This window comes from Tauraco erythrolophus, chromosome 5 (genome assembly GCF_009769465.1).
Source record: "Tauraco erythrolophus isolate bTauEry1 chromosome 5, bTauEry1.pri, whole genome shotgun sequence".
In the NCBI taxonomy this organism is placed as follows: Eukaryota; Metazoa; Chordata; class Aves; order Musophagiformes; family Musophagidae; genus Tauraco; species Tauraco erythrolophus.
The window spans coordinates 65,629,922-65,654,093 of NC_141469.1; the positions used below are offsets into that span (position 1 = coordinate 65,629,922).

At 36.6% G+C, this 24,172-nt stretch overlaps 1 protein-coding gene across 1 annotated transcript in view; it reads right to left on the minus strand.

The window, feature by feature from the left end:
• The window catches only part of TLL1 (tolloid like 1), a 137,478-nt gene that overhangs the window by 31,461 nt on the left and 81,845 nt on the right, over positions 1 to 24,172 (minus strand). Inside the window, exons 8-12 of the mRNA XM_086611521.1 lie at positions 21,473 to 21,597; positions 14,322 to 14,437; positions 6,364 to 6,466; positions 4,832 to 4,948; positions 3,127 to 3,272 (exon numbers count right to left, since the gene is read on the minus strand). Coding sequence (XP_086467647.1) covers positions 3,127 to 3,272; positions 4,832 to 4,948; positions 6,364 to 6,466; positions 14,322 to 14,437; positions 21,473 to 21,597 — 607 coding nt within the window. The remainder of the gene's footprint in view (positions 1 to 3,126; positions 3,273 to 4,831; positions 4,949 to 6,363; positions 6,467 to 14,321; positions 14,438 to 21,472; positions 21,598 to 24,172) is intronic.

Genomic DNA, 24,172 nt, shown 5'->3' on the forward strand with positions numbered 1-24,172 from the left:
GAGCATTAAAATTTCACAAGATTGATATTACACGTGCATGAGAAGAAATATGTAAAATTTTAGCAAATTCAAAAAAGCATAAATAAACAGGTTTTACAGAAAAATTCATTGCTTATAGAGGAATGAAAGATACCATTGGCTCCTGAGGCCTTGGAGGAAATCCAGAATTTGAATGACATAAGAGAACTAAGTTGAGAAAACACCAGAAAAATTCCTAAGACGGGCACACAAGCACAGGAAAATACTAAGAAATCTCCTGATGATATGGAAAGCCAGAGACCTTCTCAAAAGAAAAGAAAATTCCTTGTACATAGTTTCAGTTTTGGAAAAAAAATATTGCTTTAGACTAAAATGTATTTGGTTAAAAATTCCAGACTACTTAAAAACAAATAAATAAATAAAAAGAGAAGAGAAGGGGATTTGAAGAGCAAATCCAGGAGCAATCATATTTCAGGAGAAATCTTCCAATTCCTTTTTGTCATTCTTAATTTATTTGTTGATAGAGTCAAATTCCAGTACAGGTAAACATATCTGACTCAAGTCATAGACTTTAGTTGTAAAAGGTGGGACATATACCTAGTGGAATCAGAAGATCAGACAAATTTTATTCCCTGACTTATGTAAAAATAATTTAAATGAACACTATCTGCACAAAGATTAACAGGGTCACTCAAATGAGGAAGATTAATACAGCTCAGCTCTACAAACCCTCTGGATTGCCTTAGCTGTTCAGACTGTGCCAATAAATGTTCTTTTAAAAAAAAAAAATTATATGAGAACTGTTAATTTTCAAAGAACAACATAATAAAAGTGACTGTAAAGATGAAGCAAAAACATGGAGCCACCAGTTCCAACATCTCTGCTGTTATGTAGATACTGGAAAGTATAGCTGCCCATCCGGCAGCCAAATAAGAAAGGGTAATCCCACACTCAGTGGAAAATGCATTGCCCACAGCAGGCAAAACAACATGACTCAACGATACAGTTTGAAATTCTCAGCTTTCCTAGTGCTTTCATTTCAGAGTGAAGGTTATTTATACAGTTATTTTTTCTAGCATTAAATATGGATAATGGGAATTCCTCTTACTTAACTGTACCTTTTAAAGGACAGAGAAGTAATTTTCTCACAAACATGCTGCAATAACTCTTTGGCCTGACATTTACTTTTTTTGATCTCAGCTGGCACAAAGAACTGTGATTTTTAAACAACTTTTTGTTTTACTGGGCAGTGCACCAAGGATTCAGTCCAGAGAGGGACTTAGTACCAAAAATCAGAACACCTACGCTCAGGCACTTGGACCTGAAATGGAAATCAGACCCAATGGTGAATGTCCAAGCAAGACACCTCAAAGCAGTTTCCAAAGCAACTCTCACTCTCAGCCGGGAGCCCTGTGGACGAGTCAGTAAGAAACACCGTGAAGGCAGATAGAACAGAAGCCTTGAGCCTTTCTGAGGCACCTCATTTGGTGCTCAAGGGCATCTTGCCACTCTGGAATCACAGCTCAGACTTTCCCTGGAAAAGTATGTCCTTTCAAGTTCCTGCTGTCAGAAATTTTTTTTTTTTTTTTTTTTTTTCATTCAAAGCACATCTAGCAGGGGCACTAACTTGAGACTGCCACTCAACTATACTTCCTGCTCAGTTTCCTCTTTCTTCTTGTGAGGTGTCAGTCCACATGTTTCACCTCTAGAGTGCCATTATACTAAATAGTCTGTGGGGAAAACTGGACATTTCTTCTTAAAATCTCAACCAGTAGCCTACTATATTGCGCTCTCATTTGCTGGTCCTCTGCTTTTATTTTCTATATGGTGAGGCATGAACATGTGATCTTCACGCTTGCAAAGAGTCCACAGTTTGGTGATTAGAATAAGGTCCTGAAAGATAAGAAGAGATGGAAGCTTGATTCTCCCAGAGGTGATATTGAACTGAGGTCAGTTCAAGAGATAATATACCCTGCATGTAGGCCAACGCTGAGCATCTGCATGGTGATCAAATATTGTGGTAAGTCTCTTATGCAGACACATAATTCCATTTCTCTTGAGATCGAACTAAAAAAATACTGAGCAGGAATGGCAGACTAGAAAAGCTCCACATTTAGTGAGTAAATTATATCAAGTTACTGAAAACATTGTTCATTTTCAATAGTGCTCAAAAAGAGAGACTGACATACTAAGTTAAGCAACCTTAAGCCAGAGTCTGAATGACATTTGGAAAACTCTTTGGACAGGGAGAGCTGATCTTGTTTGCACTAGACCCAACATGAATTCAGGAAGTGAAAAAGAAGTAGAATCTGTGAAATTATTAATTTCAGCCATAGTAAAAATGTGCCACATCCCTGGAGTCTATCCATAAGACTAAAATTACAGGTTGGAAATTTTGTCTATATTTACAATACTTGCGTTTATTTCTATGCACACCATAAAGCCAAAAAGTTTAGGTATTAAAAGAGTGTTCTTCATGTCATTACTGCTGAAGCATATTCAAATTAAACAAATGAACTCAAAACATATTACTAAAACTATTTGCAAAATTCAAGCCAGCATATCATGTATGCATAGAAAAGATGTATGAGATATTATTATTCTTTGTCAACACAATAGTTTATCATTGTTTAGCAATGTTAATCACAGTGAGATGTACACTAAAGATGCAAGTATGACTCACCATGACTATTTTTCTTCCCCTTCTAAATGTAAGTCTGTAAACTGAATTTAAGTAGGTTTGGTTTGTGTTTTTTTTTTCTTCTGAAAACCAAAGCAAAAAACCACAGCGGTTTCTTTCCAGACAGATATTCTTTTTAACAATAAGATTTAGCAAAGAGAAAAAAATCCCGATTATTTAACAGAATATTAAAATAGCCTTCCTGAACTGGATTATGTGTTCATAAACTGCAACTGTTGTCAGTACTTTAAACATTCTAATTCAAATAGCACATAAAACACAAAAATCTTTTAATCTTCTTTAAAATTTCTGCAGAAAGGAAGGTTTCGTGAAGAGTAGAATTGGATTCCGGAGCTTATTTTTCCTAGACAATTCTTAAATTCATTCACAGGTTTATAAGAATTCCCTTAAATGTCACTGTCACTTATCCACTAGATGCTTTTCTGAGATCAGTTAAAAGGCTTTACCTCAAATGCTTGAAAGGTTAATCCTACATTGTAGTTTTCTGACACTGTTATTTTCCACACACATTCCTTCATTGGTCTGTAGTCATCAGGATAATTGGGAGACTGGATCTGGCCTTCATTTTTGTGGATTTCACCTCCACAGATAGCTGATAAAAGCATAAAATTCTTATTGTCAATAATGTTTTCTGTTCCCCATGCCCAAACTGACATTTTTTGCTCCTCTTTTTAAAACTAGTGATAAGATTATTCTGGAGAAGGCTTTAAAAGTCTACCAAGGATAAATTATTGAAAAAACAATCCATTTAAACCATTATACATATTTCAGCGAATATAATTCAGCATTTCTGATAGGTCTAAATGTGCCTACAGTGTTCAGGAATAATGGATAATCTAATCTACACATTTTACAGAATATAATTAAAAGACCAAAATAATTGAATTTTACTTTTTGTTCATCTTTGAAATATATTGTTGTGGTTTAACTCAGCAGGAAGCTAAACCCCACACAGCCATCCACTCACTCTCCCCCACAGTGGGATGGGAGAGGGAATCGGAAAAAAAATGTAAAATTCCTGGATTGAGATAAAGACAGTTTAATAGGACAGAAAAGGAAGGGAAAATAATAACAACAACAAAATAAGTGATGCACAAGGCAATTGCTCACCACCCACCAATCGATGCCCAGCCAGTTCCCGAGCAGCAGTCCCCCAGCTACCTTTCCCCCTAATTTATATACTGAGCATGACATTATATGGCATGGAATATCCCTTTGGTCAGTCGGGGTCAGCTGTCTGGCCGTGTCCCCTCCCAGTTTCCTGTGCACCCCTGGCCTCCTCACAGGCAGGGCAGTATAAGAAGGTGAAAAGCCCTTGACTTAGTGCAAGCACTGCTCAGCAACAGCTAAAACATCAGTGTGTTATCAACACTTCTCATCCTAAACCAAAACACAGCACTATACCAGCAACTAGAAGGAAAATTTAACTCTATACCAGCCAAAATTAGGACATATATTTAATAAACATTCTTCTTTAATATTTGCTAATCTTTAGAAAGAGACAAATGAGACAGAAATCTCATATTTTATAATTAGCTATGCATTTTAACCTACAGTTTATCATTTCAAACTTACACTGAATTTGAATAAACAGCTAATATAAATAAAAAATGTTTTCATGAAAAGTAAATGCACTTTTCATTTAAAATAATAATAATCATTTAAAGATCTGCGAATATCAACTAAATCATAGAGTTTACTACCATAGATTCAATATTTAAGAAAACAGGCTCTATTTTAAACAGGTGAATGTTGACTTGCTAATATACTCAGTATGTGGAAGTGTATCTATTAAGTAATCCCAGAGCATATGGAAAATTTAAATCAGATTTTCTGAAGAATAAACAGAAAGTACTCAAAGAAATTCTTCCACACACTAAGAATATGAACATTTATTTAATTAAATAACTAATTAAAAATGCTTATAAATATAATCAGTGGTGTCACTGGAAAAGAGGTCATCTGAAATCTGATCACAAGAAGAGTTTCAGTGTTTTGTCTAGTAAGTTAACACATACTGTCTCCTTTTAAGTAATAAAATACCAATTTCATATTAGCTTATTTCTGACTTTTTTTTTTAATATCCAAAAGGTATCCAGTTCATATTTTCCCTCCATAATCAAGTCATTTTTAATGTCGTATGAGGCTTACCTTCATAAATTGCTGCAAAACCTTTCCCAACCCAGTTGCTGCTACTGCGGAACTCGATCCACATCCTGCTGTCGGAGGATGCAAGGACTTCTGGCAGTTTGTCACCACAAAACCTGCCTAAAAACATGCAACCAGTGACTGCATTTTCTGCCGCCTCTGACGCCAAACACTGCAAACATTTATACAAGTGTTTAACATTATAAACAGGAGTAGCATAACCAACTCTGTGGACTGTTCACCTGCTTATGGTTAAGCACATGTGTTTCTCCAGATCAGGACCTAATACAGAGATTTCATTACAAAGCTTTCAGTACTGCTTTTCCTTGCAGTTGCTTTCAAGTCGAAGTATAAAACCTTAAGGGATTTAACTAGAAAAATTATTGTTATTGATTGTTTCTATACATACAAACCTGGATATTTTGGAAGGGGAAAGTGAGCACTAATCTTAGGAGAGGAGCATAATCTAGGTCACAGTAATAACGCTCATTGTGTCTAAGGACCAAAGAGATTTAAGAACTAACATCCAAATGACCCTAGACTGTATTATCCTCTTAAATTCGGTCTGGGTGGGTGAAATTTCTGTTTGTCTAGGTGATAGACAAGGGAATAGGAAAGAAGGGTAATTACTATCTGGTCTTAATCGTTTCTTCTTTGTTTTCTTTTTAAGGGCAAGAAAATGGGCACTACTGTTAAAAAGCTATCCTCTGTATCTACTTCCTTTTCTTTCTTTTTTGCAGTTTTTAAACTGTGACTGTTGGGATGCTAACAAATAGTTTTAGTTTTCATTCTAAAAACAACAACAAAACTGACTCAAGAAGTTGGAGACACTCATATTTCCTATGGTCTAAAACCCCCCGTTTCAATCAGAGAAGATCATGGGATGTCAAATCAGGATTCTGGATTGGGCAGTGGCATTATGAGATGTGAAATCACCCCACTAGCCCTCTGAATTAAGAAAAGGATAGCTGCAGCTTACTGCATATTAGTTGCAACTTTGAGACTTAATTCATTATTGCTTTCCATGCCTTTTCTCTGCAAGAGCAGGGAAGGATAGGTAAAGAAGAAATAGAAGTAATCCTCTATTCATAATTTTAAAAGTTCAGGAACCGAGCTAACAAGTACAACTCTACAGTAGTGCTCTCAAACACGCTGCATGTGCACGTCATGTGCTCTATGGATTTCCCATCACATACTCTACAGATTTGCCTGTATACTATTTCCCCATTTCTGTGAACAAAATTATGACAACTTCATCTTTTAATACCCATAAGCAAAGCAAGAAGTTGCACATTTTGTAGTATTCATCTTTCTACACATGAAGCTGAACAACAACTAGCTGCAATGAAAGGAAGGCTTGAAGTCAAATAAACAACTTATTTGAGGCCATTTAGAGTTTTTTCCCATCTCTAAGTTTAGACACATTCTAGACACCTAGAAACCAAGAGGTTTGTTGTGGATTCAGCAATAAGCAAGTCCACTGAACAGAACGAGCGTGGTAACTATGCAGAGTGCAGTGTTCAACAGTTGCATACCAAGCAGAGGTGATTTTCTCCAGTAGCCATCTCGTACTTCAATATAGTCATACCAACAGAGACTGCTCTTGTAAAGGTCCATGGTGGTGAAGTTTAAAACAATCTGCAATAAGAGGAGAACATTTAATTAAATCACATGTGGTTAATAATTAAAGGGCTGGAGCATCTCTCCTATGAAGATAGGCTGAAAGAGTTGGGGTTGTTCAGCCTGGAGAAGAGAAGGCTCTGGTAAGCAGCCCTCCAGTACTTAAAGGGGGCCTACAAGAAAGCTGGAGAGAGACTTTTTGCAAGGGCATGTAGTGATAGGACAAGGGGCAATGGCTTTAAATTGAAAGAGGGGAGATTTAGATTAGATATAAGGAAGAAATGCTTCGCTCTGAGGGTGATGGAACATTGAAACAGGTTACCCAGAGAAGTTATGGATGCCCATCCCTAGAGGTGTTCAAGGCCTGATTGGATGAGGCTTTGAGCAACCTGATGTAGTGGAAGGTGCCCCTGCCCATGGCAGGGGAGTCAGAACTAGACGAACTCTGCAGAACCGAAACCAAAGTAGTCACCCATAACAGGATTCCAATTGCTTAGATACTTAATTAACCTCTCCTCAATTATTTCTTATAGTAAGTAGAAGTTTTTTGGGAATGCTAGAAGCTTTTTATTTAATCTTACACATTTGAGCAGATTCAAGACAGACTACTCACATTGAGTTGCTTACAGAGAGATTTTCACCGATTTAAAAAAAAAATCTGAGAATGCTAATGAAGTAAAATAATGTGCTAATAGAATTTTAAGTATGGTGTTTGATAATTCTCCTGTTGATTCCTCTTCCATTCCATTCTGAATATAATCACCACTATTGTTTTATTTTGGCTTGTGTTTCCTTCTAGTGTTTTGACAAGAAAATTCAGTTTCAGACAAGTTAAATATTGACAAGGGTGGACAGTAATGCTGAAAGCAGTATCATTAAAACAAATGGTAAGCGGTCCCTTAATGACTCTTAATGAAACTATAATGAAGATTTTATACAGAAATCTGAGTTCTGTGTATTTCTGGAACTTTTGAACTGAGACTCCTGATTTTGCTGAGGAAATCTGTAAATAGTCACAGTATCAGGACTACCCTAGATGATTACAGTATCCCATTTTGGTTTAGAAACACTAATCCTACACTACCGTAAGCATACACTTTCAACACAGTAGTAGGATTCATCCTAGATCACAGGGTGACACATCAGCTACAGTTTGGATCCTGACTGACTGAGACAGTCTTAGCATCATGTCCTGCAATTTCAGGGATAAGTCCAAACAAGAAGATTAAAAGTCATTCATATTTTGTATTACAAAATCATTACCAATTCATACCCTTGCATTGGATTTAGATGTATTTGAAAAAGAATTCATCTTTTTCCAAATCAGTTCCTAAGTGTAGATTAATAAATATTTCAACCTAACAAAAAAATCTTTATTCACATACAAGCATAGAAGTGGTTTTATTTTTAGCTTTGATCCTAGGAACTCAGAATCGAAACCTGCTATTATAAAGCAAACATGAACTGCTGCACAGTAGCAAATACCTCACACTGCAAAAACATATCTCCGTGGCAGCCTGTGAGGCAGCTGTGAGTGCCAGTTGCAAGGAGAGGAATTTACCCTTAGCCCAGCTGCAAGGAGGAAATATAACACCATAAAGAGAACAACGGGACCAGATAGTCAGACAAGATGGTTTACCCCCATCTCTTCTGAAGGCACCATATGCCTCTCCAAAGACAACATCGTACAACATTAAACCAGAATGGCAGAACTTTTTCAGACTGCTTAATTTTAAGAAGATAAAAACTATTATCTATTGGAGGAAGCTAATTTAAAGATAACATACAGCTCAGTGGTTTGAGTGTGTAGGTTAGGTTGTAGAGCGTCACGGTAATGTTCTTCAAACAAAGTAAAACAGAGACAATCTGTCATAGCAAAACACTACGCATCTTAACATAAGGCTAGCTGGGGTTTTGCTTTCACTTACTTTTCACAAAAAATAACTAAGTACACCTATATGAGCAATTACATTCTAAAAGAAAATCTCTTTTCTTTTCAATGGAGAATGGGAAACTTTATTACTTAACCTTAAAAGCCGTATCTTCCTCTATCACCCAGTGCTGACAACCTACTGACTGTTGGGTCACCAAACTCACAGGTTTTTCTATTCAGCTTTCACCTTTAGCACTATGATGTCATGGGAAACAGAGAACATCTGTAATGCTACACATAAAACCTAACAGCCAGAAGTCCTATACAGTGAGGCACATTATGCTGGCAGCCATGGCCTTGTGGGATGAAGGTATGGGACACGAAGCATGCCAAGGACCATCATGACAGCACTGAATAAATGGATACCTGTTCTGCAGCCAAACATTTACATCCACAAGCTTCTACCACATCCACAAAACCTGCAAAAGGGTTGCTTAAAAAGCAGTCTGTCTTTAGCTCTGTGTTCTCCATGGGAACATCCTCCAAGCAGCTTTGAAATGTTTTTCGCATAGCAGATGCAACAAATATAGTCTGCCCTCTCTATCTTTTGACCCTTCCCTCTATCACTAGGGTCACAAAGGGAGGCAACAATTTAGTCTCAGATCTCTATGCAAAGAATGTCTTCTCCAATGTTAGCTGGATACTTTAGAAATATATTTAGATGATATTAACTCATGTCCAGTCTGTCATTGGCACTCCAAATCATAAAGACCTTTAGCAATGAATAGCCATCAAATTATATTGTAGGCTTCCTTCCTGAGCTCAGAAATGAAAATGGACTAATTTGAAAGCAGTCACAATTGCTGTGCAACCCCTTCTCTTTGTTGCAATAGAAATTACAGTAGAAATGAACGTATTTAAGGAAAATACGTTCCTTATACTGAGAGATTTGCAGGAATAGATATTCTAATATTTGAACTATTACCCTTTCCCCGAAGTTTGAAAAACAAGAAGATTAAGTCCTAATGAAAAAAAAATAGTTTAAAATAATAATATCTTGTATTACGCAGATAGCAGATGTGTTCATAAACATGGAATTAAAAAGATAATGAAATGCTCATCCATTTAATCATTTAGTGAATGAGAACAATTAAGAGTTTTCATATAGGAAATACATCAAATCAATGCTTTTAAAGCTAGAGCAAGAAGGGAATTAGTGGAGGAGGCATTAGGGGAAAGTGTTGCCTGTGTCTTTTGGGTGGGTATTTTTTTTGTGAAAGCCAGTAAGCAAACCATCCAGACAGTCCACTGTTGAATTCCAAGGATTTGAACTTCCATCTGTGAGACACCTAGGATTGTATTCTAGATCTACTATATCTCTGCAAGTTCTGTGAGACAGAATTTAAGACTCCTTTCCCATTTCAAATGTGGCTAGTCAGGTTAAGAAGAACAAATTCCAACAGCAGAGGGAAACTGGAATGATTCAGGTAAGCACAGTACATATTTTGGATACACACTCAGCAGAGTAAGCACTATAACCTGCATTTCTACCCGGCAATCTCTACCTTCAATCCAACTATTAAGCTATATCTGTCTTTGGATGGCTCTCATTTTCCCCTTGCCAGTTTTTCACCAGAGCCTTGGTGGAGAATGATTTTTTTTTTTTTAATTTATTTTGCAAAATAGAAACACTATTTTCTTCCCAGTGTTACTGAGAAAATCAACATAAATCCTCCAATGCTATACTATTCAGTCTCCAGACTACTGCACTGTTTACTTAAAAGTGGCATGCATCAAGGCATTAGTCGAGCCTCTCAGCTAACATCCACTAGGTCACTGTAGCTATATCCATTCTCATGCTCATGCTTCTTTTAGTCTAACTGCAACACCTCTTGTTTCCACTTCCCTTTCTTATTTCCTGGATGCAGACTTCCCACGCCATTCTTTCCTGGAAAGGGAACTTCACAACTCATCTCTTTACTTTTGCTTATAGCTACACCTCTCAAACTTCTACCTTGCGTGCACCGTTTTCCAGATGTCTAACCCACAAGACGTTTTGCCTTTACTATTCAGGCACTCCCTCAGGGACATGTAGTGAACAAATAAATGCACAAATATTATCAGAATTCCAAATCCACCTACTTAACATGTTATTCTCTATGAGAAATATGCAGATCTGGCTAAAAGTACAATCATTCACATGCTTTCCTCTGCGTTACCTTTTTATTAAGTTTCCAAGTGCTATTTGAATCTACCCCTGAGGATGACAGAGAGGTCTTCTATATTCTCTCAGTCACACAGCAATTCCGTCTGTCCTTTGCAAACTGTTTCTTCTTCAACCTATCCTTCAAATAAAGAGGCCTCACCAGCCACAAAATTATTGTTGTTCTCAGCTTATCCACTTTGCAGTTCACATTCCTTCTAAACCCTTACCTGATTTCCTGAGTTTCACAGGCAATAGGTAAGCATCTCTGTATCTATCCATACCACTTGAAAACCCTACAGCCCTCAGCAGTCTCCTTGTCCTTTTCCACCCATGCCTACCTCACCCCAGCTGTGCAGGCAGAGGGGTTCACGACAGGGAGCCTTTTTCTCTACCCAGACGACATGCAGACAGCTGGGTTAAGGTCAGGTCACCTTCTACAGCTGCTTAAGCTAATCCAGCTGGCTCTGTTGGAAACAAGTTATAGAAGCCACATCCTAAACCTCCTCCATCGGCTCAGCTGTGCAGAGCCTGGAGGTCTCTCATCAGTCTAGCCACAAGTTTTCCATTTTTCACGACACAGCTGAAATATCAGATTTCTCTGTTTTATGTCTGGAAATTTGCCTTTTTCCAAACCTTAGTTGCCAGGATAGAGTTGGGAAAAGGATGCTTTCACTTAGGTGTGATCATGTAATTGTCTCAAAGTGCTGCTATCTAAATGGAAACCGTTAAAATTTAATGAGCCTCCTCAATGGCCCTTGCCTTTGAAACTGTATGAAATAACCTTCACAGCCTTTTCTCACTCTGACATGCCAAGGTATTTGATGATACAGCAAATCCTTGGCATTGATCAGAATTCATTAGCTGTACATAGGCAGAACCCCCAGTCTGTCACAGCATGATTTCTGGTCAGGAACCAAACAAGTATAGATATGTTTAAGATTCTGATTTGCAACTCTGCAAAGTATTAAATAGAGCTACAGACAAGGCAGAGCTTGCTCAAGGGGACAGGATGACTGAAAGTCTTAATGGGAAAAACAATCAATGGGTATTTGTCAGCATAATTAAGGAATTACTGATTACACAGCAGATTCAATTGTGCTACTGCAGCTTCAGAGAGAATGTATCATACCTTCTACTGCCTGGGATAAGAAAGCATGAAATATATAGCAAACACCAGGTAGGATTAACTAAGTTTTGTTCAGGTGGCGTTTTTTCCCCTATCAACCAAGGATTTATCGGTCCTATTTATCATTCATGTAAAACATTGAGGAATATTGGAAAGTAACGTAACTTATTCAAAAGGGAGGATTTGAAAAAAAACACTGGCACAGTTGCAACTTCCTATGCCAACAAAATTTCTACATACCAGAAGGCAGGTTTCGCCCTGGCAGAGGGCGTACTGTATTACTAACATCATCCTCCCCCAGAGATTTTTCTCTATATAGATATAGTGTGTACAGTTGTTTACCATGTAGTCTTAAATCTTGAAAGAAAGTAAAGGTGAATGAACTGCCTTGTTGTAGTAATAAAGACTCACACATTTGAGGTTGGGCTGGCAATTTATGATGTCTATCAATAAAAGGAATGTTGTAGCCAGCGCGTCCCACTGTGGAAAGCAGCATGGATGGAATAGAAGTCCTCAACTACGTTCAAACAGTACAATGTTAAATCTCAATAAATAAGAGAGAAGCGTTAGACAATCTGGACTGATGCTTTTTCAGTTTATTTTTAGGAGACTGAAGTGCTCACTGACATTTCAGAACATGATGTGATGTACTTATATGTACTCTAACCTCCACACAACATTCCTGAGATCTATCAGGATCAAAGCAGCAAACAAGGGAACAAAAATTTAAATATATTTTTATTTTTGCTTTATAACGTCAATACGTTATCATCCTTTACTGAGAAAATTTGGAATCAAGCATAACGTGTCTGAGGTACCATGATATATGCATTAGTTCAGATTCAGACCTCATTTCTGCTATTTACATCAAGTATTTGCTGCAAAGGGTCTTTTATCTCAAGATAGACAATATTCTATTGGAATAGCACTGACAAAACAGATGTTTTTGACATTAGCACAAATATAATTTACGCTATTCTTGCTGAACAACATGGAGACTATAAGAGCTAGAGGTCAGAACAGCACCCTACAGACACAACTTGTCACGTCAAATTTCAGTTCAAATATTGTGTTTAATCTTTTGCCCCATTTGGGGCGGGGGGTAGGATGGGAAGGGAGCTGGTGTTCTTACATTGCTGACCAATACAGGGGCTTTCCCCCATGAAGCTTTTGTACAGTATAATACAGATCCAGCAGTGGTTACAATCTCAAGACATAATGGTATTACAAATATATTACAATGACATTGATGTCCACACATAGGCTTACACAAAGTTGGAGTACGCTATGAATACTTAAGCATAACCATTTTCCAACTCATGAAAAACAGTGCAATTTTTTAATTTTTTAACTGTGGAATAGGAAAGAAACCTAAGCCATTTTTGTTATCACAGCAGTGTCTAAGAAGCAACACAAATAGTCGGGATATAAAATTACCTATCTAGATTAAATTTTCATCTTTTGCGCAAATCTTCTCTTATTCATCTGTTTTGATTTGTTTTTCCTTGCCAACCTGCAGAGCCACCCACACCCTTCCAGCTCAGTATGTGTTTATTCTTCCTCTTGCCTCTGGCTCTTGCCCAGAGGAGGGCAAACGCTTTCCAAGCGACTTCGCTTTCATCCCCCATAATAGCAAAGGCTCTTAGCTCCTCAGGATCTATTAGCACATCAAGAACACATATTCTTGGTATCTACCAGGACCCTGACCTGAAAGAAACATGGAATAAAATAATCCAATCAGGAGAAAACTATGTCCAATACAGACTGGAAGACCACTGAGAAAACTGATTGAAGTATCTGGAGAAAAATGCTAGGTTTTCCTCTTTAGACTCTCCAGTACTGGTACCATATTTCAGCCTTTAGGCTGCATTTGCTTAATAACAGCTACCCCTTCTTGTAACAAAACTCCTTTTTTTCCCCTGCACATTTTGTCTCAGGTGAAACTTTACATTGCTCCCTCTATCCTTATTTATTTTGAGGTATGCTAATATTTGAGCCAATAATTTAAAACAAGATTCAGCTAGCATACTTTGAAAGTGAACACAAGAAGAACAGGTTTTGCTTTCACTAGGACGGCACTATTTTCTCCCTGAACTTCTCTCACCAAGGCAATACTTTTTTTCCCACTTTTTCCCCTAAATATGATGCCAAGAAAGTAAAAGAATATGTGCTAGAAAGATACCAGGGAACACCTAAAATGACACTTTCTTTACCCCATTTTATTAGTCTTTCACCTAAGAAAAACCATCTCATTCGGTATGCTAAGTGCTTCCTTAGGCAGAGCCCAGCTATCAACCCCACGCAGCTCAGTCAGGTTGCCCAAGCCTGTGCTGGGGAAGACACCATCCAGGAGCTTACACTATCTCTTCAACCTTCATAGCAAACTACGAACTGAATGGAAAGCCATTTTTGAAAAGATTTCATGATGCAAACATGTAGTACATCGAAATCATTACTTCATTTCACATGGAGAGCTACCAAATAGATGTGGTACTAATGCCATGGACTAAAGTCGAGTCAATGGCACATAGTTCATGGTCCCATTTTTTAAGGCATACTGTTGTTTTCAATTATTATGCAAGCTTTAAACTTAAATGAAAAGCTAAAGAAACACAATATTTCATTTTGAAAATAGTCTCTGAGTTTAGCTGAGAGAATGTTAAAATACCTTCTCCCCTGGGGTCACAGAGATCCTCCATATGCAGTGTGTGTAGGAAGGATAACCATTTGGAAATCCTGGAGAAGAAAAGTTGCCTGAAGAATCCTGCAGTGTTTCTCCACAAGCTGAAAGAAACAAAATACAGTAAAACTATAAAATTGAATGCGTCTAACAGAAAAATGTGTCTTTCCAATATCTACTCAGAATACACTTAACTCACTGCAGATGCAGAATGGAAAATAGACTAGTTATTTTACAATTTATTCAAAACGATGATTTTAAGTCACTCTGACATTCATTCTATTTTACACAGGATGTTTTTATTCCATGAACTATTTTTCACTTGTGTGCTGTCTGCTGACATAACCAAAATTACAGCAGTCCTAAAAATGTCATTGCTGTCAATGAACTGCAAAATTATACATATGTTTACTTTAGGGGGGGGGGGGGAAGTTAGCCACACCCTTAGACACATCCTTTAAGAAATAAAATAAAACAAAAGCTTGCATGGTATGATTTGTACCACTGAAATTTCATCAGTGGTTTCACTTAATTTGGTACTTTGCCCACATGAGAGACTGATCTGACCTAAAATCACTCATTTATATTGGTATAGAAACCTAAATCCTATATTCAAAAAATCTCTTGCGACAGTGATTTGTAGAGATATGAGTAATAAAGCAAAGCAAATGTAGAGTCCTAAAATACCAAAGGCTTTTATATTCTTTAGTATAGAAGCTCTTAGCACCCGTATCTCACCTGTCAATCATGCTACTTGCTGCTGGTGGACCGGTTAATAATTCCCCTTCACATTAGCAGACTAGCATTGGAAGCTCCAGCCATTCTCCACCACTAAAACTGATTCTGGTAGGGTGTCACACATCAGTCACCTTTTTTGACCTTAATCAAGTTGTTTCACTCACTGATTTTGTAGATGTGATACAAGATGTGAATTTGAGAATATTATTCCATGACTGACAGTGTAATCAGATCTGCTGTGCTTTCAAATTACAGCACTACCACTGCCAGCAGGTGAACTACTGTATCATCAAAATCTCAATGAATTATAAATGATCTGGAAAATCTTTAAATAAAAGGGGACAAAGGAAGGGATTGTTTATGACAAAGATCGACAACACAGCTGTAAAGTCTGTCTTGTTAAAACGCGTCTAAAATGTAATCTGACAACTGTAATATCAGACATAAGCTACACTCAAGGCATTAAATATGCTCTCTGACACTGAAATGGTTATTGTGATGAGGAGAGAAAAGAAAGATCTGTGCAGTCCCCCCAAAAATGTAATGATTAAAGTCGCTGTCACCATGTCCTTCAGGAATGAAACGAAAAAAATTATTTTCCTCCATTCAAAAAATGTGGGTTTATTTTTAGCAAATGACACCTATACAAAAGGTATTCAGTGCTAAATAATTATTTCTGTACAAAGCTTTTTCAGTGAAAAGACTATATCCATAATTAACCACAATTTATTTTTAACACAGCAATGAATGCAAACTTAAATAAATTGCAGAGCACTGTACCGGGATCCTCCAACACTAGTAAATTGTATTGTAGCTTACAGTGCATATGTAAAGCGCCTGATAGAAGGCCAAGCGTAAAATCATAGTCTTGTACAGGAGTGGAGGAAAGCAGAGCCCAAAGAGAAGACACCCTTTGCAGGAGATGCACAGACGACTCAGATCCGTGAGGATCCAAATATTGTGCTCAACACTTTTGAAGCCCCTCGTGCTTGGCTTCATTGAGACTACGCTGCATCAGTGTACTCTTGCGAGCCATACAACAATATTTCGAGCTTCAGTACATCTTCTGTTTGCTCTAGCTATAACTATTTCACCAATACTACAGTTAACTGAGTCTTGTGCAGATGACATACTCATGTGATGGAGAACGCCATTTGTCCAATCTTTTCTTCTCACACTGCATTTTTTCAATTAACTGTATCTTCAACTCACAAGTATTGATTACAAAGTCATGCAATGCACATACTCACATCATGTGAAGTATGTAAGCAAACAAAATGCTATGAAGCACCTAGGACATGCAAGATGTCAGTTCAAATGCAGTCCTGGTATTAGTAAGAGGAGGTGTCATAATACCCCTTACTCTATTAAAGTCCCTAAACTACCCCGTTATAAAAGTAAACGCATCAATGATTTAGGCATAATAGCTTTATCATTTTGGAAACATTTAACAATTTTTCTCATATACAGGGTGCAGGATTATTTTCTCCAGAATGTTAATAACAATCCATGCTCCATATATAGAAGTTGTATATAGCCTTAAAACTATGAATTTTAAGTTGCAAAAGCTGCCGTGGAACATTTTCTTTTTCTAGGAATTCTAGAATAAAGCTGGTTAATCCCACAATTTAACTTACAACCATATTAAATGCCTGGGAGCTCTCTATCAAATAAAAATTTTCATAAATATTTCTGAATTTAAGGGAAGCATAAGAAAATTAGTAATTAGATGACTTCTACTAAGAATTAACATGATTAGAATTTATAAAATATGTTTGGACTTCACGTTTTTTGCCATATTTACCATTTAATTTAAAATTCCTGGTTGCTCAAGGGAACAATAACAAGAACAGCTTATACCAATCAATAGCTGAATTTATTATCTATGGGATCTGAGTTCCAGGCTGGCTTCCAGAGACTTTGTAGACAGAGGGATATTTAGGCATTTCTTGTTCAAAAGCAATTTCCTTTGCAATGGATCAACAGAAATCAAAAATTCTATCACTAGAGAATGTAAGGGCTTTCTCTGTAATTGGGCTGTGACAACAGTATTCACGATTAGACTTACAAAACAGTATATGATAAACATTTAATCGTGTGACAGTCCATTAGTAATGGAGACCACTTTAGGAAAGAAATGTGGAAGTAAAATGAGTGGTAAGGGCCACTTATTTAAATTTCTTAAGAACTAATCTTAATATGTTTCACATCAGAAGAAATTAATTACTTCAATCTTAAACACCTCTGCTTTATAAAGCATTTGTACATTTTGATTCCATTGCAAATCATTAACATTGCCAATGTTTTCTAGATACAGAAAAATCTAGTTTCTAGATATAGATATTTAGATTATATCAGTTTGACTAAGCTAGACCACTTGCAGAAATGCCACTTTAGCTCTCTCCACACACACACTCCAAGAAAAAAAACAGCCTGTCTGTTTTACAGCTTCAGAAGGTTAAACTTCTGATAAGCCTTTCCTTTCTGCGGTAAGGAAAGGGAAGCTATTTTTGCTTCTCCTTGTAAAGATTAGCAATGGGTGCAGGCAGCAGGTAGATTATATGCTTACACAAGGCAATTTCTACCAGTGAACTCCGCAGCAGTGTTTAATTACGCAGCCTGTGCATAACACCTCTCTGGGCTGGCCTAGGCACATGGTCAAGTTCCATTAAGGATTATAGTGAAATCTGCAAATGACAATGCCCAGATCCTCCAGGACACTTAAGGAACCAACTCTCATTCCGTTGTCCATAGCACTAGCAAATACATACTGTCACACATGGCTAATTTAAGCTTACCCTTTTCCAAAGAAAATTAAGATCTTTAATACCTTTTACTTAGACCCAAGTTTGTACAACCATATATATATGGCATATATAGTTTCCACAGAGCCCTAAAAATATCTAGTGCTGATAACGTATTTGTTAAAACCAAAAACTTACTACAACTCGGTGTCTTACTGTTTACTTGATTCCCCTTTAAAGTTATAGGGAAATGGTCTTAATCTAAAAACCCTAATCCTCCTTATGTAGCACAAAAGTTTGACTTTTGAAGGTGAACATTCTTTTCTAATCTAATAGAGATGGGAGGATGGTAAGCCTGAGAACAGTGAGAACAGCACAAAAAAAGAGCCAGGCTAGGTATCCTTCATCTGCTCTCTTCCACACATACTGTCACAGACCCTGACAATTTGGAAATTTGCTGAACTTCTTCCATCCACCCTCTTGTCCTCTGAACAGCCTTCTCCTGCCAGTTTGAGCCTCCTTTCCTATCTGTTATTCAGTCCCACTCTACCAGCTTATTTCTTGTCCTCTCTTTCTGCCTAACAGTATCCTTCTCCATCATTTCCCATTCTTACTCTCTTGCTCCTATAAAACCACGTGTACATTTCAAATCAGCTATGATTTTTATAAAAAGCTATAAAGGTAGACCTATGTTGGAATTTTAGTAGCTACACCAGAAGAAAACATATTCTATCGTTCTATTAGACAGTCTGTAAAACGTTGTGATACATCCAGCCTTGAAGTTCAAGATCTATTCTCAAATGCCAAGACACTCCAACAAAGTTCAAAATAGGATTGCAGTGGAAAGATCTTCAATTTATTTGCTTGTTTTCGCATTATTCTATCATGTAACTCAGTATTAAAGTTTTACCGATCCCTATCAGCAACTGTTTTCCTTTGAAAAAAAATCCTAACAAAAACTTAAAAACAAGTCAAAATTGCTGTTGAGTCCTGGCACTTACTCAGCTGATAAATGACAGGTTATCAAATCTCACATCGTGGCTTCACCACGCTCAAAACTATTTCTCAGTCACTAAGCCTTTTCCTGAATAATGACTCTGAATAACCCGACTAGTTAAAACAACCCAGAAAGTTCAGCTTCCTCACTGTTGTGAGGATCAGTCATTCTCCAGAAACCCTGAGCTCAACTTCATGTTCACGGGCCTTTAGAAAGTGCAGCAGGTTTCTTGGACCAGAAGCTGCTTACAAGAACAACCAGAACTCCAAATGAAACACATACAATACCAAAAAATCCTTTGTCAAAGAAGTATGCGTCTCTGGAAAATATTGATTTATTTAAGTTAGTGTTGTCTGAATTTTCATTGTACTACATTTAAGGCAACACAAATGATCACATGAAACAACACAGATGTTATTGATGTTTGAAATATTCACTGCGATTTTATCATAAGCAGACATCAGGATTAACATCTTTTGTCTGAAATAGGAAATACAGTACACCTCCAAAACCAACACAGTGTCAGAGACTTTATTGCCATATACTACGATGATCACATGATTCTCTTCATAAAACCAAAAGCTTAATGTCTGAATTTTCAGTCTCACTATTTGCTGGAAAATTTATTAGATCACAAGCACTGTGCAACTTTCAGAGACCTGCTTTTTTTTTATTGAACGTTTAAGTTTTTGTTGCGTTACTCAGTTTTGCAGCTTTTATTAAAAATATTAACTGAAAAAACCAGCACATTAAATACTATGCTATTAAATTTTGTAGGAAAACCTTCTCCCTTTTTCAATCTCAAAATTCACTTTGTTTTATGGACTGACTCTTCTAAGTAAGGCTAGAAAACCACCATCTTTTATCTCAAAGTTTGCTGAAACAAAGCACCAGAAAAGGAGAATGATTCTTCAGCCACCATTTGTTTTTACCATCCTTCTGACCTGTCTTCACCAGTGCTGTAAAAAATAGCTTACTTTTAAAATGCACGCTGCTGCTGAACAACCATGGTTCAATACTGTGAAACTAACTTCCACAAGACTTTCAAGACATTGATAGAAATGATAACTCATCATTACACATTTTCATGAATTATATAGAAAGGACATTTTCTCTGAACAACTATCTGAACATTAGCTCAAAAAGCACATCACGTCTATTTCATTTGACTGAAAGTGCATGTTAGAGTGTTACACACACTAAACATCCTAGCCTGTAATTTACTTATTTTTTCTTTCTTAAGTCAATGTTATCATAAGAGACTAGCTACTTTCACAGCGGTTTTGATTCTATAGACTATTTTTGTCTCCAAAATTTGTCTTGTATCAAAATACACATGTACACTCCATGCTTATCAAATTATTGATCTCTGTATATTCTTATTAGAAATAATGCTGCCAAGAACACCATTATTCAAGTACTTTCTGTATCAAAAGGAAAGAGTAAAAACTATTCAAAAAGGAACAGTCGTTTAAGAAAACATGTTAAAGTGGTTTCTCCTCTGGTAGGCCCAGAAGCACGGTGAATGTTCTCAGTATATAGAAAATTATGATTCAGTGTACTTACAGCACAAAGGAAAATCCTATTTCAGCTGCACAGTGTACATCAAATGCACATCAGATGCTCCAGATCTTCAACAGATCCCACTGCTACTGATATAAATTTGAAGCAGCTCCATCATTTCAGTCCTGATCCCTCTTTTTAGTCCTTCTCTCTTAATCAGGTGGTAAAAAGTAGCCTTACATCTGACTTAAAAATTACTGAGACTTCATTAATTCCCATGAGGAGCAAAAGGGCTGTAAAACCTATATGGCACAGAGCTGGTACGACTTTGCTGGCAAATTCTGACTGAGAGATGGCACTTCTGAACTGCTTTGGTTGACACCAAAGGTTGAAACTTGTATCAGCTATAACTAGAGCAAGGAAAGTAAAGCTTTTTGCTTTGACATTTCCACTACTCTGCCAGCACTTCGCAAAGAACTAGCACTAGAAAACAATGAGAACCATAGGGTTGACTGGGTTACTCCAGACTTGCCACTGATGTCTACGAGACAGACAGCAAGTCTACCCCAACACTATTTTGAAATAAAAAATTATTGTATTGAAATTATAGGATGCTAGAATTAGGCAAAATATACTCAAATACTAAATATATCTGTTAAAACTGTAGAAATTTTGTAATAAGATCTAAGCAGTTCATCCACAAAAATGTTTACAACTTAGTTGTCTTGGCTCGTTATTTATAAAATTTTCAGAAAATTCAATGTGTTCAGAGCTGATTGCAAGAATTTAATTTGCTGCTTCTGCATTCTGCTTGAATTCAAATAAAAAAGGGCTCCAGTCAATATGCAAACCAGAAATGGTATTAAACAACTATCTTTTTTTTATTTTTTTTCCCTAGTAATTGAACGGCTAAGGAAAACAAAGACTCGAACATCATGGAACTAAGTGTTCTTTCACACAGTTTATCTCTCCTTAAGTGCTTTGCATTCCAGAGACCTTACCTATAAGATTTTTTTATGATTCAGTTCTTGAACTATGTCAGTTGCCAACATGGAAACAGACTACTGAGCAGCTGACTCAAAAAACGTATCATTCCTTCTGAACAACAAGTCAAACAGTCGCTAGAATGTGGTTTTAATTTTTTTGTGGTGCAATACCTGGACATCTATACAGCTTTCTTGCCTGTGCAATATCTCCTTTACTTAGACGAGTACGCTGGCCAATGGCAGGTCGTATACCATTATCATCACGGGAAGGGAGAATGGTATCCAGAAACATGCCCCTAAAAAAAATAAAAATAAAAAATAGACCCCAAAACCCCCTATCAGGTTTCCGTCATAAAACTGTCCGAGTTTTATGAATGTATAATGCTATTTTGTAAATCTAGATTTTACATTTGGCATAAATAAGAGGGTAAAATGCAGAACTTTAAATATAGAAAACATGTCATAAAAATTCCTCAAGTTGGCAAGCTTTATGCAAAGTTATCAAAAAAGAATCTTTTTTCAGTACATCAATTAACAAATCAGCTTTTATATTTCTGTTAGACAACAGGAGGGAAATCTCTTACTACTATTAAGACTACACAGGAAAAAGGCACTGCTGTTAAGCTCTTGCTATATTGAAAAAAAAAAATCAAATAAAAATGTATAAAACAGGCCCTATCACAAAATTCTTAATCACAAAGTTCCTATTTCTAACAAAGTTTTTAAAGGAAGTCTTCAAGTCTGACTGTCTGACATGTAAAGCAGGTAAAGTCAGGCACACTTGCCAATCATTCTTCTTGTCAGGAGTTATAACAGATCTGACTCTACTGTAGCCACTGCTGCTTTTGAAACATAAATGCTTACTTCCCAGCCTCTGCTTGCTTTACAATAAAATATCTCAACTTACCATGTGTGATTTTAGTAACATTTACCCTAAGTGACTCGGTCTGATAGAGAAGCATTCTTCTTCCAAATGTGCAGTTTTATTCTAAATTTCCCAAATTTTAAATCTGATCCGAAATATTTTGATATTCTCAAACAAATTTTAAAAGAGTAAGGTGCAAAACTAAGTTCTATTTTTGTGTTATGGAATTTAAAAATCCCTCAAATCCCATAAAATGGAAGTTAGCAGGTGAATATGTTTCCATATTCTCTTGTTCTTTCATTTTCTGGATACTTTCTTGCATACTTGCAGAGCTTTTATTGAAAAGTAAAACTGGTATTTTCAGGCATAACATAGGTCTAAAAATGAATGAACAGTGAGGATCTTTGTAGTTAGGAATACTGTTTTTAAATACAGATTGGTTTTTAAATTATGACAAATAAACTATTTTTAGTATTGCAGGTACATACCGCTCTCTTTATCCAGTCAGATTTCTTGTGATATCACAGAAATTTTGCAAAAAAAAAGAATTATCTCAGGATGTTACCCTAATCTAAACAATGAAATAAAGTATTTATGGCATTATTCAGTTTTTAGAAATAAGGTACACTATTATTACAAAAAGTGTTTGCATCTATAAATTATAATTTTATTTTGCACTGATTTTTAGTATGACCTGAAACTATTCATATTTTGAAAAATGTGAAAACAATCCTCTCTTAAATGCCTTAGCAGTTTAATAAGGGAAAAACCTGTAACAGTTCTAATATAGCATGAACAACACCATTGTGTGTGACTAGAACTTTTATGATGTTTGTGATTTCTACTACTTATTCAGGTGAGTAAAGTCTAACAACAAACAGCTGGCAATATGTCACACTGAGCATGACTCATGATTTCAAGATAAATCAGTGCAAATCAATACACGACCTCAAGGGTTTGCTGGCTGTTTTTAAACAGTATGAAGTAACAACCTCTTGTACCTTGAGGCAGGGCATGCCTACTCATGGCACTATCAGTTTTTTGCCAGCTTGGAAAGTGGTGAGATCAGGGTCCACAAATCAAATTATCTTGATGTTGTCATTGCCCTAGGACTCTGGGGGGGTTCCAGCTTGTTAAATTACTCTATTTTATATAGGTTCTTATAATCTCTTCCTTATGGTATCTGTAACTGGATTAAGCAACGTGACTAACACCTACCTCATGTGGCTCATTCCCATGCTCTTCCAGGAATGAATTATATGTATGCTGAATACATCCTTTGGTAGGATATTTTTTTAACAATATCATTTATATTGTGGAGAATAAGCTAAGAAATATGCAAAGGCTGGTGAGGTTTCTAGTAGTTTTCAGTTTATTTCAGAGTCTCAGATTGTCTATTATTTTTGCCTTAAAATGCATGAATGGGACCAAAAAAAAAAGCTAAGCACATAACTTATCAAGCTAACGTTTGTTGGAGTTTTTTTGAGGTTCATTTCAATTTACATTACTCTGATATTTTTAAAGAGTAATTAGCTGAACTGTGACTTTGTATGAAACATAAGAGGAAACTGGGTGAAAGACTCCTTCACTTTTTCTCCTGAGTTAAGCTAGTCTATGGGAATAGCTCATTGTACAGCTCCTCACAACCATGCAGAGTCTCAGAGTGAGCCTCACATAAGTTACTATGGAGTTGGGAATGGATCAGCCTGCAACAGGCCAGAGCAAAACCAGCAGATCTCCTTATCGCATGGGTTTTGATGACAGTAACAATCTGTACAAACATTAGAGAAGAGGCTGCAGACTCTGTTGTAAATGGTTGACTGCAGTCCTTAGCAAAGGCTGTGGCTTGCATGGTAGATGTCCCAGTATCACAACACGTTCTACCTGTATAACCCATAGTTACTCAGGCATTATGCATCAAAGATTTCTCTTTAAGACAACAGATCATGATTATGAATTTTATGTGTAACTTTTCACTCATTTGTTTTTTCTAAATTCAGATTTTT